The sequence below is a fragment of the Mauremys reevesii genome, linkage group 15 (assembly GCF_016161935.1).
Source record: "Mauremys reevesii isolate NIE-2019 linkage group 15, ASM1616193v1, whole genome shotgun sequence".
Taxonomy (NCBI): domain Eukaryota; kingdom Metazoa; phylum Chordata; order Testudines; family Geoemydidae; genus Mauremys; species Mauremys reevesii.
This window is the reverse complement of record NC_052637.1, coordinates 35,651,573-35,666,579: the sequence shown is the minus strand read 5'-3', so window position 1 is coordinate 35,666,579 and position 15,007 is coordinate 35,651,573. Positions and strand designations below refer to the sequence as shown.

At 39.8% G+C, this 15,007-nt stretch overlaps 1 protein-coding gene across 1 annotated transcript; it reads left to right on the top strand.

Annotated features, from left to right (window-relative positions):
* Positions 1-10: 10 nt before the first annotated feature.
* On the top strand, positions 11-8,001 carry COIL (coilin). Its single transcript, XM_039501265.1, has 7 exons — positions 11-300; positions 2,240-3,422; positions 4,039-4,125; positions 5,367-5,414; positions 6,058-6,127; positions 7,095-7,183; positions 7,783-8,001. The coding sequence occupies exons 1-7, from the start codon at positions 47-49 to the stop codon at positions 7,873-7,875; spliced, it is 1,824 nt and encodes a 607-aa protein (XP_039357199.1). The 5' UTR covers positions 11-46; the 3' UTR covers positions 7,876-8,001.
* The last annotated feature ends 7,006 nt before the right edge of the window (positions 8,002-15,007 follow it).

Sequence of the window (15,007 nt, the reverse complement as noted above, 5' to 3'; positions counted from 1 at the left end):
GTGAGGCACCGTAGCCTCCCTCCCCGCTCCGGCCTCCTTGTCCAAGATGGCGGCGGCCGGCGGAGGGGGCCCCGTGCGGCTCCGGCTGCTCTTCGACTACCCGCCACCGGGGAGCCCGGGCTGTTCGCTGTGCTGGCTGCTGCTGGAGCCCAGCCAAGTGCGCCTGGTCACCGACCTCATCAGCCTAATCCGGGAAAAGTTCGGCTTCAGCCGCCGGGCTCAGCTCAGCCTCTTCCTGGAGGGGGCGCTGCTGCCACCGACCGAGAGCGCGCGGCTGGTGCGGGACAACGACTCCCTCAGGTGGGGGAGGGGGGGAGCGCGAGACTCCCTCAGGCACCATGGGGAGGGGGGGAGCGCGCGAGACTCCCTCAGGCACCATGGGGAGGGGGGGAGCGCGCGAGACTCCCTGAGGTAGCGGAGGAGCGCGAGACTCCGTGGGAGTGGGGGGGGGGCGCGCGAGACTCCGTGGGGGGGGGCGCGAGACTCCCTCGGGCACGGGGTGTGGGGGGGCGGCAGCGAATCTTGGGGGGGGGCACCTCTGGCCACGGTTCAGTTGCCCCCGTGGGAGATTGACGCCCCTGATGTTTCTGCCCAGGCTCCCTTGGCCCAAGCTGGTGCTTTAGTCTGGGATTAAAAAATGGAGCCATGGGAGCGGGGGCTTTTTTAATGGTTAGGAAACTCGGCTGCTCCCCAGGTGGCTGGAGGCTCAAATCTCTGCTTTGCTGCGAGCCCAACCAGGAGCCAGCTCTCGCTGCACCTTCTCCGTTGTCTGCAGTGTTGCTTTCGTGTAGCCAGTTTTGGCTGGATGTATTTCTGGAGATTTCATCACTTGACATAATCTTTAATTCCCAGAGATTCCAGGCCAATCCTGGAGGGTTGGCAGCCCTACTTTCATGGCTGGCCTGCTCTGCTCTTGCCTAGTGGATGGGAAAACCTGTTTCTGAAAATAGCGAACAGGATTTGGAACACCCTCTTCCCCTTGTGCAGACACCTTTTTATACTTCTAAAATCACATCAGCCGGTCATATTGTAGCCTAGGTTCAACTCTCTTTTGAAAAGTATCTTTATTGTTGCCTGGACATACCCTTAAAATCTTGAGATTTTAGAGACAGGCCTGCAGTGTCCCACAAAGCTGGTGCGGTTAGATGTTGACAGATGTTTGGCTGTGTGTGTGTGTTCTCTCTGTGTGCCGCCCCAGCCCTGTGCAGACCGCTGGCACGACAAACCTTGCACAAACCGCCCAATGACCACAAGATTCGTTAAGGGACAAAGACACCCAGCCAGGTTTATTGTTGACAAAGCACGGCACTAGTATTCTGGAGACTCTACTGGACCACTAATACATGTATGCCTGTAACAATGGATGAGCTCAGTGAACTCCCTCTGAGATACATCTTTATATTCTGATACAAACAAGTTAGTACTGCCCATTTGACATAGTTAGTTACTGCCCCCTGACGTGGGTAGTTATCACACATCACCTTGTACACATTGGTTTGATCAAAACATTTTTATTATGTACTGTCTTCCTGACCTTATCTTTTAGGGAGGGGGTCAGTGTGTTCCTGTTATCCTTGGGGAATGTTTTTGTAGCGTTCTTGATATTGGGACGTTTTGGTACCACTTGATATCCAGATGTGTTTGCGTGAGTACTTTGTGACTAGCACTTCTTAGGAATGTGTATTTCTGCAATATCAGCCCTGTTTTTGCCAGATTTTGTGAGCAGGTTTTGCCTCATAGCAGGCCTTTGATACAAGGGCATATGTCTCAGAGCTCTCTTCCTATTACAGACTGTGCCTCAGATCAAACACCTAAAGTTTGACAAGTGTGGCTAGAGGAAATCTGGGGTGCAAAACAAGGCTTCTTAGGTACTGGAGGAAAGTGCAGCCCATGTTCCCTGCAGACTTCCCACTGAGCTCCCTACTCCATGGCACCTGCACTGGCATGTGGTCCCCTCAAGCAACAGGGACATGTGTCCCCCCCCCCCAAGTGAGCATATGGGGATTTTAGGCTGTTTGATGGAAGCTAGTTTAGTCCTTGGTGGCATAATTTGTTGGGAGATTTATAGGTGCATCTCCTCATCCACTAAGGTAATATTCCTTAGCTGCTAAGTGAATAGCTGTGAGATTAGATTATTGTCTTTTAGAAATAAGGATAATTATTTAAAACTCAATATGTAGAAAGGAATATTAATTTGCTACTTATACTGAACACTTGTTTCTCTTTGTCTTTTTCACAGAGTTAAATTGGAAGAGGTAGTTGCAGATAGTTGTGATGAGATGGGTAATGGTATCACTTATTTATCAAGAAAAGAGAGAAAAAGGCACAGGCAAAAGTTGGAAGAGGAGGGGGAGTCTAAAAGTGAAGATGACAGACACAGAAGGAAGAAGAAACAGAACTCTGAACATCTTTCTTGTAAGGAAGAGGACTCTGTAAATGTTCAAGACTCTTGGAAAAAGTCCAAGAAAAGAAAAAGAAAAGAAGAGGTGAATGGAAGAAATGGTATCACAGGAGGTAAGGATGACAGTGGTCTTGATGAGTCCAAAAAGCTTAAAAAAAAGTCAGAGGGGGAGAAAGAGCCGGAGACAGAAAGAAAGGATGTTAAGCAGAGAAAGACGAGAGCAGTTAAAGGAAAGACTGTTTTAGAAAAGGCCAACAACATTTTCCTTCTGAGTCCTAGTAAACGTAGCAAAGTAAAAAACATCTCAGCACAGTCCAGCAAAAAGAGAGGGGGAATTTCAGATTGTGATTCCTCCAGCACATCATCTGACAATGAAATGGATATGAAACAAAATAAATCCTCACATAAACCTGTGGCAGCAACCCTACACACAGACAAAGCCCAACTTGCTGCAAATTCTGCTATAAAAGCTGTTGCTGCTAGTAAAGTTACTGCAAAATCTAAAGATGAAAATTCCCCTAAGACTGCAATTAGTAAAAAAGCTAAACCCCAGTCCTTGAGTTCAGATTCTGACTCTAGTATGGAGGAGAAGGAGCAAAGCAGTAACTCAATGAGAAATTTGCTGCCTAAAAATCCACCAATTGTGAACATTATGTCAAAGTCCCCCAAGGCAAAGACCTCCTCTTCAAAGTCTGATAGTTCAGATTCAGAGACATTTGTTATTAAAAAGCCCATAGCAAATGTTGGCTTCAATAAATCCTTCGTAAGAAATAGTGATAAACAGTTGCCAACTAGCAATCAAGGACCAGCTGTAAACCCTAGCAGTTTTGGAAGGGGACTTGGAAGAGGAGAGGATAACTTCTTCTGGAGAGGACCTAGGGGCCGTGGGTGTCGTGGGATGATCCGAGGCCGGGGCCGAAGCCGAGGAGAAAGCAATAGTGTCTTTTTCAACTACAGCAGTGAAAGCCAGAAACAGCAGCAGTTAAATGAAGCAGCAAAAAACACTTCAGTTGTTATCCAGGTGAGTGACTATTTATGTCCTTATAACACATTTCTTTAAAGATTTTTTTTAAATTTTATAGTTTTCTTACTAAAATGTTAGTAATTGAATATACAAAAACACAGTAATACCACTAGCTCTTATATCGTGCTTTTCAACACTAGATCTCAAAGCACTTAACAAAGAAGGTCGATATCATTATGCCCATTTTACAGATAGGAAATTGAAGCACAGAGAAGAGAAGTGATTTACCCAAGGTCACCCAACAGGCCAGTGCCAGAACTGGGAATAGAACCCAGGTCTTGTGAGTCCCAACTGAGTGCTCTGTTCACCAGGGAACACTGCCTCTCACATCAAATGAGCATAAATTGTAAAAACAAAACAAAAAAGATAAGAATAAGACCAATGTAAAGAATACAACTGTACAGTTCATATGGTTAAGGACAGCTAACTCACATCCTGAACAAGTGTTTGTAAAATACTGTTGTTTTATATTATACACATAGCTTGTGCTCTACCTTTTGGGTTGGATGCTGGTTTGTGTGTTGGATTTTTTGAGTTTTTTCATACAGCATTAATATTGCTTATTTGCTTTTGTTAAGTAATTGAATCAATAAGTGTAATGTTAATTTTACAGAATCCAGTGGAAGTTCCAAAGAGGGACTATAGTGTACTACCTCTATTAGCTGCCCCTCCACAAATAGGGGAAAAAATTGCCTTTAAGGTAAGGAAATCCTAAAGTATATAGTGTTAGTCATATCACTCAGATCTCTTTCAGATGTACCAGTATAATATAGTTTGTGATTTATTACCTTAGCTGTGACATCCAAAAATTTTGCAATGTTCAGACTTGCCTTATTTAGTGACTGTTGCTGTAGAAGTATCAGACAGTATGTTTGCATTTATCCTGATATGCAGTTAACCTTGGTTCCCTTAGCTTGTAAGTTAGATGAGGAAAAATGGGTCCCAGTAGGATTGACATCACAACCTTTCCAGATGAATTATAAAGCTAGGCCTTCAACCATTAGCATGAGAACTGGGTATCCAAAGAACCCTTTTTCATCTTTATCGGTGAATGACATTTTTGACTAAATCTTTTTATAAGAAATCTGGAACTCTGACTGGTTCAAAGCCCTCTAAGCCTTGTATTTGCTAGTAGCTCTAAAATTATTCATTAATCTCTCTAACCAAGTATTTTCTTGAATAAAAGCACCTGCTACAGTTTTGATTGTGCATATATTTTCAAATTGTCTTACTCTAAAGACACAACTTGAAGGGAATCAGTTGATGCCTCTATTTTAGAAAGCTTTTGAACTACTGCATTTAAGTTTATTTTGTTTTAACTTAATAGAATGACAACATAAGCAAAGAAATGTCATACTCTCCATCTCCACCTCAATTTCAGTAGGAATTCGTAGACAAATCTGTACAGTAGATCCTTCCCTCAGACCACCTGAGTCAAGCCTCAGTTAATCAAGCTGACTTTGAACCTTCCCAGAACGCCTCTTTTCCATGGAAAAGCTGTTGTGATACAAACAACTCCTTAAAGACCACCCCAGAGAGAAGTGCTTCACACACACAAAAAAGAAGTCACTATGAAAATCCTCTTAAGTTACTATTTCTCTCTGTATGGTGTTTCTGTGACATCATTGCAAAATTTGCTATAAAAATAATGCTACTTCATTTCCAAAATCAAAAATAAAGAAAACAATCACTGGTGCTGAGGAAACTGGCATCACAGTGATCTCTTCTTGAAGCCCAAGCTGAATGGAAAGCCACTGGAGCAATCAGTCATGGAATACTAGCTGGGGCAAGCATTAGGGTCTAGGAGCAGAATGCACAGCTCTTACGCACTTCACCTCAATGATAGGGCCCAGGCTGGATAGTAAGTGGGTCAGCAAGGGCCAGAAGCAGGAGATAAAAATTTTTCGTGTCTTTTAATGATTTATATTTTTCTTTTAACAGCTTTTGGAATTAACTGAAAATTACACTCCTGAAGTATCTGACTACAAGGTATTTTTTCAAAAAATGTATGTATAATACTATAGTGGGTAAGACAAGGTTTTGGGGGAGTCTTAGATATTTTATAATTCTATGCATTGTATATTCTCTCCCCCCACGTCTCATGTTACCATGCAGACTATTTCCAGTATAAATAAAAAATAATTACAAAATATGAAACTATTCAAAATATTAAAGTGTTGTCAATAGAAAAACACATGCAAACAGTACTGCTGATTTAAGAGCAAACAATTTAAAATGTGAGGAAAAATTCCAAGTTTTTGGATGCAAAAGAACATTGAAAGACTTGGCACATTCGTTTGAAGTTGTCAAGACATTTCATGGAATTATTAAAAACATACCTTTGTAGCAGTTTCAAAGAACTTGATTTATAGCTGACTAATTGCCACAGTCACTGTGGATTAATGTAGCAATAAAAGATTTGGGGTTATTGGTATTACTAATTTCAGTTCATTTACAACTTTTTAAAGTTAATTGTTTAATACTTTAACAGATTTTTCAGAACTGGACAAAAGACTTCATCAAATAGAAATATGTGCTCTGTCTGTGTTCAAGATATCCTTGTAATGTAATATGAAACACTTGTCAAATTTGCTATGCTTTACCATAGGACCATTTTTGTTGTTTTTTGAAGGAGGGAAAAATAATCAGTTGGAATGCTGATAACAAACAGCTAGAGCTTGAGATTCTTTCATCTTCAGCAGGCAAGTATATGTAATGCCAGAAGTCAGTATGTAAATATCTAAAGTCATTTCTGCTGCGGTGGTAAACATACGTAAGACAATATATTACATTTTTTCAGCATTACCTCAAACATCATAAAATTTCCCACAGATTAAAATAGTATGTTAAATAGAGAAAATCCATGGCACTTGCTTGCTGTCTTGAAGTTGGTTGTAGATATTGCCAAGCAGGTTTGGATACTTGAATGACTTGTCAGGTGTGGCATCATGCATATAAAGTTCACTTTGAGTTGTACTATTCACAGCTAGAAAGTGAACAATGTCCCATTGGAACTGCACTGTATGATCTGAAAGATTAAAATGGTTAAATGAAAATAAATGGAATAGACGTGCTTGTGAATGGAAGAAATTTTAGGGCCCAATCCTTTGAAGTCAATAGTTTTGCCATTGACTTTATTTGGTGTAGGACTAAGTCCTTACAAAGTAAAGGAGTGCACCTCAAATACTTGATTGAAATTCTGAATGCAAGTATAGCGGTTGCCATTTAACAACCAGCATTTATCAACAACTGCCACACATCTGAGTTTGACATAGTTTTTCCTTATACTTAAATCGGGAGAGATTTGTGATTGAGTTGGCAAATGTTGACTTTTTACTGGATTTTACTGTGTGGTCTTAACTAGATACCTGTATTGTAATTTGGAAGGGGTTGAACTAGGTCACCTATCTCTTATACAGATACACCAGTTATATGCACTGTATAATTGCATAGTGACAAATGGGTCCCTACCGCAAACAAATTAGATTAATGAGTTGATACTCTCTAGTGTGTTACAGTGTAGTATAAACACAGAGTAGTGTACGGTCATTACTGCTCAACTGCTTCATTGAACCACTGGGGAGTGAATGATTGTTGTAATGTGTATTGCTGATTACTTTTACATTTATAAAAAACTAACTATAAATCATGTTTTTGTTCTTGTTTAAGTGGTGAAAGAACCAGGAAAGTTTGATCTGGTGTACGAGTCTGCAGATGGAGCTGAAGTGATAGAATATGCTGTTTCTCAGGATACGAAGGTGTGTTAATATTCTTTAAACTGCTTGGCTTTGTGCTATGCACAGTTGAAATAGTATCAGTTGTATGTGACTGTTCACTGCAGCTAAGGAACTTACCTGTTTTAATGAGATTTCTATTTGTCAATACGTCTCAATGAAAATGAGCAAAACCAAAAAGAAATAATTGCTGCTTTGTAGTGATTGGTGTATATTTATATTATAGCAATCATTACTTCAACATTATACCTCATTTAATAGCTACGTAGGTGTATAGATATATATACACAATTCACTGAACAAAATGTTTTGAAGACTTTTTTTCTTAATGTAACAGAATTCAATATTATGTCTAGCATATTTCAGTTTTTACAAGTTTGTCTATTCATCTGGTATTTTACTCTCCCTACATGTGTGGATCTTTGCTGATGTCAGTGGAATTCTGTGTGTATTGGGAAAGCAGAAAAGCAGAGCAGGGATTCACCATACAGATCTTTGTATTATACAGCAGTTCTTGTTTAGTAATATTCTTGTATAGATGTGCAGCTGATATGTACCTTCTTAGTACAAATATAGACAATAAAAGAAAAGCTCATCTGTTTCTCTCCATGTGTTTGTTTCAGATAACTGAAAGCTGGGGTGCACTGATTGAACCAAGACTGATCGTTGAACATTCTCCTACTAATGAATCGACCACCGAGAATGTAAAACTCTAAGATGTGAACTCATTTTCCATATGTGTAAATAGTTATATGGACTCACTGTTTTGTGAAATACTTTCTTTTGGTTTTGAAGACAGCAAATGCACTGGATGTTTTTTAATAAATAATTTCAAAATGAAACGGTGTATAAGGAACTATAAATACAGTTTTTCAAAGGGAATTTTGGTGAAATTAATATAGAAAAGTACATTTGCCTCTCTTTTTAAAATTGTTTTAAATAAAACAGCAGTTTTTCTGCCAAACAGCCATGAGTTACATATTTAGGAATTGCTTGTTAATGGATGTGAAATACAGGAATTCTTTTAAAATCATTAGCTCCAGTTAAGTTTATTCTCTGTAAGGGTATAGCAATATAACAATACAAAGATAACTTACTGTAAGGAGAACTTAAAATAATATTTATAATTCATCACAAGTCTAATAGCTAACCATACACATACTTCACTTCTCAGTGCACTATCTTCCTCCACTGCTGCAAGACTTGGCATAAATGCTATTTCTTGCAGTTCTGTAGCGCCTTGTATCTGAACATCTTAAAGGGCTTCATAGATGTTAAGTCCTTTTACCCCTGAGAGGTAAGTAGGTATCCTCCCCTTGTAGATGGCAAAATTGAAAACCGTATGTAAAGCAAGTGGCAGAACAAGGACTAGAACACCGAAGTCCAACACTCCTAGCAGTGCTGCCTCCTATGTGTATTAAATTATTCTGTTTGCACTTTTTAAAAAAACTGTTCTGTTGCCCTTTGTGTTGATCTGTTTCAGTGTCCTATGCTGAGTGCCCTTTTCATTCCTCCTTAAATCCCGCCTCATTCGGTATCTTCCAGTAATACTCTGTTATTGCTTTTTTCATTATTATTGATATTGTGGTAGCACCTACGAGGCCTGATTGTACGTTGCTTAGAAAAATGGCACATAGACACAAAGATGATTCTTGTCCCAAAGACCAAAGTTTCAGACATAAGAAAACAGCTAGATACAACAGGCTCCTGAAATATTGTCTTTGTCATAGACTGCTTATCTAGATTTGTAATCTATTTGGGTTAGAGAACTTGCCTTATCTATCTTATAACATTGTGTAAAGTTACAATATCCTTTGATTTTTTTACTGTGGCAATACAGGACATACTAAAACATGTTAACATTCTACATGATCAGTTCAAATATTTTTGGTTATTTTTAATTTGGCATTGTTGTGTTGCAATATTAACTTTTTTAAAATTCAGAAAAATGGGATAATGAATACATGAAAAACTATATTTAGTGAGAACGGAAACAGGTAAAAAAAAAATACCAGTAAGATATTTTTGAGCCAAATAATAAGTTTTATCCCCAAAAGTTTGTGTTTTTAGGTAACTGCTGATTGTTTTTCATTTCTGCAAAAGAATTGCAAACAATTTATTTAAATGGAAACATTTTGCAATATCTTACAGCAGATCTGTCATCTGCTAACAGAGTAGTCCTGACATTTAATATGCATTTTGTGCAACAGACCCAAGATCCATATTCCCCATTCTACAGCTGAATGTGACACAGTGTACACCTCTGTCTCGATACAACGCTGTCCTTGGGAGCCAAAAAATGTTACTACATTATAGGTGAAACCGCATTATAGCAAACTTGCTTTGATCCACCGGAGTGTGCAGCCTCGCCCCCCCCCCCCCGCCCCAGGGCACTGCTTTACCGCATTATATCTGAATTCATGTTATATTGGGTCGCATTATATAGGGGTAGAGGTGTATCATAAAAAAAAATTGAAGTGTAAGTACTTAGAAGGTTTTTGAAGATACACATTTACTAATTGTATTTGACCACTGGGTGGCAGTATTACAGAATATTTCATTACTATAAAAGTTGTTTTTATAGACCACTAAATCCCTCAACAAGCACAAACCAAGTCAGTTGATATGAAACAATATTGTTCGAATAGACTGAATTTCAATTAAGTGAAGGCAGAGTTTGTACGATGTCCTATTAGGGTTTTATTTTGACAGCTACTGAGGTAACATGTAATATACCTATACGTTAAACACCTTGGATTATTATAGTTTTTAAGATTTCATTTTTTCTACATCTGCAGTTTGCTTGCATCTTGTATTTCTCTAAAATTGACCAATGTATATCAAAGTATTCCAGGTTTACAAAATTCTGCTCGCTTGGGAGTAGTATTCTGTTGACTAGCAAGTCAAATATCTGCCCCTGCCCACCCCCTCCCCCATTCAAAATCACATCAAAAGCTGGTGACCAGATGGTGCGCCTGGGCTGATATTTTCAAAACAGTTTTTAAAGGTTGGTATAAAGTCAGTTACTAATTAATGTCACTTTTACATTCTTGCATGCACTGGTACAATGCTACATTTTTTTTTTATTATAGATACGGGAAGTGGCGAAGTCTTATTTTGTAGTGATAATGTTTAGTAAAAGATTCCATTCTAAAACTTAATTTTTGGGGCGAAGAGTCTCCTTGCACAACTTCAGAATGGGGTAAGCTTAGAACAAAAGTATGGAGGAGTCTCAACTCCAGGCTGGATTAGCTAAAGTGAGAGAAAATTGATGGATGAATACCTATTTTGGAAAAGTTTGGAAAACAGTTTTTATGGTTTCCAAAACCATTGCCAATTGAGTAGATTAAAATTGTTCTTGAAATTATTTTAATGGGATATTGAAAAGACATAATTTGAGGAAGTAACTTCTCATGAAAACACTGAAATGGTTAGACTATGCCCTTTTGGAGGGGAAACATAAGATAAACTTGAACAAAACAGACATAATGGGATTTAAAGTGAAACTGAAGATTCTTAATTTTCATTAATTTGACTGCCTCAGGACCACTCCTTGAGTGGTAGACCTATAAGAAACATTGCTAATTTAATTCTTGAATGGTTTATTTTAAGTAACTGAATTAAATACTTGTTTCCCTTTCATAGGATTTAGTTAATAAGATCACTTATGTCTGCCCATATATAGGTTATCTGTGATAAATCAAATAGGACTCTCTCTGACTCAAACAAAATTCCTCTGCCCAGCTATAAACTGTCTTAGTTATCTAATATCAACTAAGGTACAATTCATTGATGATTTGGAGAAAGGTCACAATTTTTGGTCACAATTTACCTAGTGAAGAATGTTTCTACCAAAGGCAGACCCACTCTTAAAAGTGTAATAATCTATGTTAAACTCTCCACAAGTGAGATATAACAGAAGAGATTGTAACTGAAATAGCCATTGCTTCTTTCTTTCTTTCATCAGTGATGAGTATTTTGCTTATCTTTAAACTCCAGTGTCCCCTAAGACATTTAAAAAAAATCAGAAGTGGAATTCCCATCCTTAAATTGGTATAGACAGAAATACCAATAGAGATGATGATTCTTTGAACAATAAAATTTTAGCAATTACTCTCAGCACTTTGACCCTCTTTTCTTGTCTACACTATTTTATGGTTCTGAAGCCTAACCCATTTCTCAGGAGATGTACATACACCGGATCTGCAAATTCTTTAGGAAAGTGGCATGTTTGTTTTTGCCAGAAGCCTGTATGTTCTATTACATTCATAGCACTGTTGGAGTGCTGGCAACAAACCAAAGGGTTTCAGGCACTGAATTCTCTTCTATGGTGGTTTTTTTTTGTTTTTGTTTTTGTTTGTTTTTTAAATAATCTCTTCTCACTTCCCATTTCTCAACTGTCTTGTGTTCAGATGCTAAACTAAAATGTGACCTATCATATTTTTGTGGGCAACCATTTTAAGGCCACGATCATGCTGCTGCATCTACATGAGCAAGGTTGTGTGCCTGGGCAGAACCCCAATGAGAAGCCAATGAGATTCGGTGCAGGGTGCAGCTGCAAGGTCACCACCCATATTACTAAGCAAGAAAATGAAGTCCACTAAATAATTCCTCATTTCCTGATAGTTCGTGCAAGATAAATAGTGCTGGTGCAATTCTAGTTGAGGAGGTAAAATCCATATAGATAGCCCCAGACTCACAATGATAATGTATATGTGATTTAGTCTTCAAAAACACTTAAGAGATGTTATTGTAAGGATTCACTCCTCTTTCTTAGGCTTTATGAGATTTCTTTTCCTCTCTTGCAGGTCCCTGAGCAGCTACAGATGGAAACACCAGTGTCCCCTGCTAATGTATTTTTTAATCATATGTAAATTGGAAAATCAGCTCTCATTGTAGGGTCACTTTAGACCTCTGTCTTAAATAGAATTTAAGAAAAAGCATCTCTATGAATTACAGTGCTAACCACTGAGATGTATTTGAAATGCTAGGCATGGATTGCTGGCTGTGCACTGGCCGCCTTTCTGAGCATAATTTACAGCATCTTAGGGCTACACTAATTTCATCCTTGCTATTAACTGTAGTGAGGGAATCACCAAGGTCCATAAAAGCCCAGTACCTTGACAGCCAGGAGAGGGGATGGTAGCACAGAATCCATTGTGGTAATTCTGTGTCTCTAATACCATTCCTCTGTGCTAGATTGATCCTCCTGCGGTTGGCTCCACCATCTTTCAGGCCTCTGTGCATCAGTGCAGTGATGAAAAGCAGCTCTACTGCATCTGAGAAACACGGCCTCTGTCTTTCACAGTTTACAGCTAGCCCTGTAGGGACAGCTGTCATATCTGGGAATTGAACTGGGTTTCCTGTGTGGTAGTGCTGGCTGGTTTAAGTACTGGGCAGAGTTAGTCAAAAGTTACAAGCTGTTGAAAATAATTGTAAAACTATTTCTCTCTTTTCTATATAGCTGGTTTAATAACAGTTGGTTTGGGGAAAATATGCTCCTGATAGATTTATATTGAAACAGTTTGTGTGTGCACACATTGGTATCCCAGGTCCTTTACAAATACACCATAAACAATAGCTCATTTCTTAATCACGGGAGTTGGCCATAGCATGGAAAAATGCATTGTAACTTTGTCAGTGATTCAACCCAGCATGCATTGTTTGTTACTCACTGTTTGCACGTTCAGATAAAGCTCAAAAATACACAGCTGCAGCAGCTGTTATCAGTGTACACAGGGAAAGTGGGTGTAAGCTAATCTGAATAATGTGATAGGGTGGACCAAGAAGGACAGTCATTGAAGCAAGGATGGCCAAACCCCAGTAGAGTCAGAAGTCAATTTGATTTGCATAAGTACCACAAAATTATCCAGATCTTTTTGGTTTAGAAATCTGATAGGACAGTTTAGGAGATAAGACTCTCATGAGCTTTCCAGAATATCAAGGTTTCAGTCAAGTCAGACATCAACGTGGCATGCACTTTGACATCTGATGAGTTTCCATGATCGCCACGTTTTATATAAACCAGAAATGCAGAAAGCACAAAAATACAGTGTTTGACTCAAGGAGTAGGGGAAGTTTTTGATCTATTCTTAGACTATCCTGGTCAGTTTGCTCATTTCTCACATGAAGAGCTATTAGGAATTTATAAGTGGCACCCTTCCTTCTGAGTCAGCACTGAACCAGTCCCAGCATGGAGCTAGAGGATTATATGAGGGGGAGGGGAGATTTCTGAAGTTTTATAATGGAGGACTTGACCATGGTGGTTATTAAAGATCCCATGCCACCTTTTGCAAATATAGGTATTGTTACTCTTTTCCAAATTCTAACCTTGGTAATAACACTGCCTATCTTAATGCCTCATGCACTTTTGACTGCATACATGCAGTATTGCCAAGTCTTGACATTTTATCACAAGGATCACAATATTTGGCATTTTTCTTTAAGCCCTAGACTCTGCAGTCAAGTGAATACACTAGAATCTAAGGGATTTTTTAGAAGTAAGTTTCTAGTCCTCATGGTTATGGATATAGTTTTGAAAATGTGACCCTAAAGATGCAAATGCTAGAAGGCAAACAAAAATAATCTAAACGTGTTATTTTTTTTTAAATCTCACGATCTGAAAGTCAATCTTGTGATTTCTGAGGGCTGACATGATTTCTGAATGCTTGGAGTTGGCAATACTGTACATGAGTCCTAATCCTAAATTGTTGTGCAGTATTCCTTTTCTCTGTTGTACAGCTGCTGTTTCCCACTGCAGAGGTGACCCCTACATACTCAGAATGGTATTGTAAGGTCTAGTTCAGGAATGTTTATAAAATGCTTGCAGATTCTTGAATGGAAGTGCAAAGTATTATTACTATTTCGTTATTATTTCTGTTTTATTTTTATTACACAGACTATTACACAGGTGTCGAAAATGGACAGCATCCAAATGTAAAATGAAAGTGAACTTCATTATTGGCCATTTATTCGTACTGTGCTGTTCATCCTAATCAAACTTATTTTTTCCACCTATGAAATGGTTTAGCATAATAAAAGAATAAAGATAAAGACTGAAATGAGATTTAAAAAAAAATCACAGCATTGCAGCAAGCAGAGAATGGTTCAACTGTGAATTTCAAGCAACATAGTCATGAGTAAGGCTGCGTGTCTGTCACAGAATCTGTGACTTTCCATGACCTCTGTGACTTCTGCAATGGCCGTGCTGGTTCAGGGGCTGCCCGAGCCAGGCAGCCCATGGGCCAGCAGCAGCAGTTTGGGTGTTGTGAGGGGCTCAGGGCAGGGACAGGGGGTTGGGCTGTGGGGGGTGCTTATTGGGGAGCAGTCCCCCAGCTCCTACCAGCATGTCCCTACAGCTCCTAGGTGGAGGGGCCAGAGGGGCTCTGCCTGCACCCACAGGTGCTGCCCCTGCAGCTGTCATTGGCAGTGGTTCCCAGCCCATGGGAGCTGCGCCTGCAGAGCTGGCACTTGTGATGGGAGCAGCACATGGAGCCCCCCGGCCTCCCCTCTCCCTAGGAGCTGTGGGGACATGCTGGTTGGAGCCGGGTAGGGAACCTGCCAGCCCTACCAATCTGCAACCCCTCCCCAGCACCAGCAGAGGTCCCAGGCCATGTGCCGCTGCCTGCCTCCTCCCCAGCACCAGCATGGGTGCCAGGCACACACACCCCCAGTGCCCCGGGCCCAGGTATTAGGGGTATATAGTAAAAGTCATGGACAGGTCACGGGCTGTGAATTTTTGTTTACTGCCCGTGACCTGTCCATGACTTTTATTAAAAATCCCTGTGAGTAAAATGTAGCCTTAGTCATGAGCTATTTAGGGCCCTGATCCTGCAGTCAGATCCATGG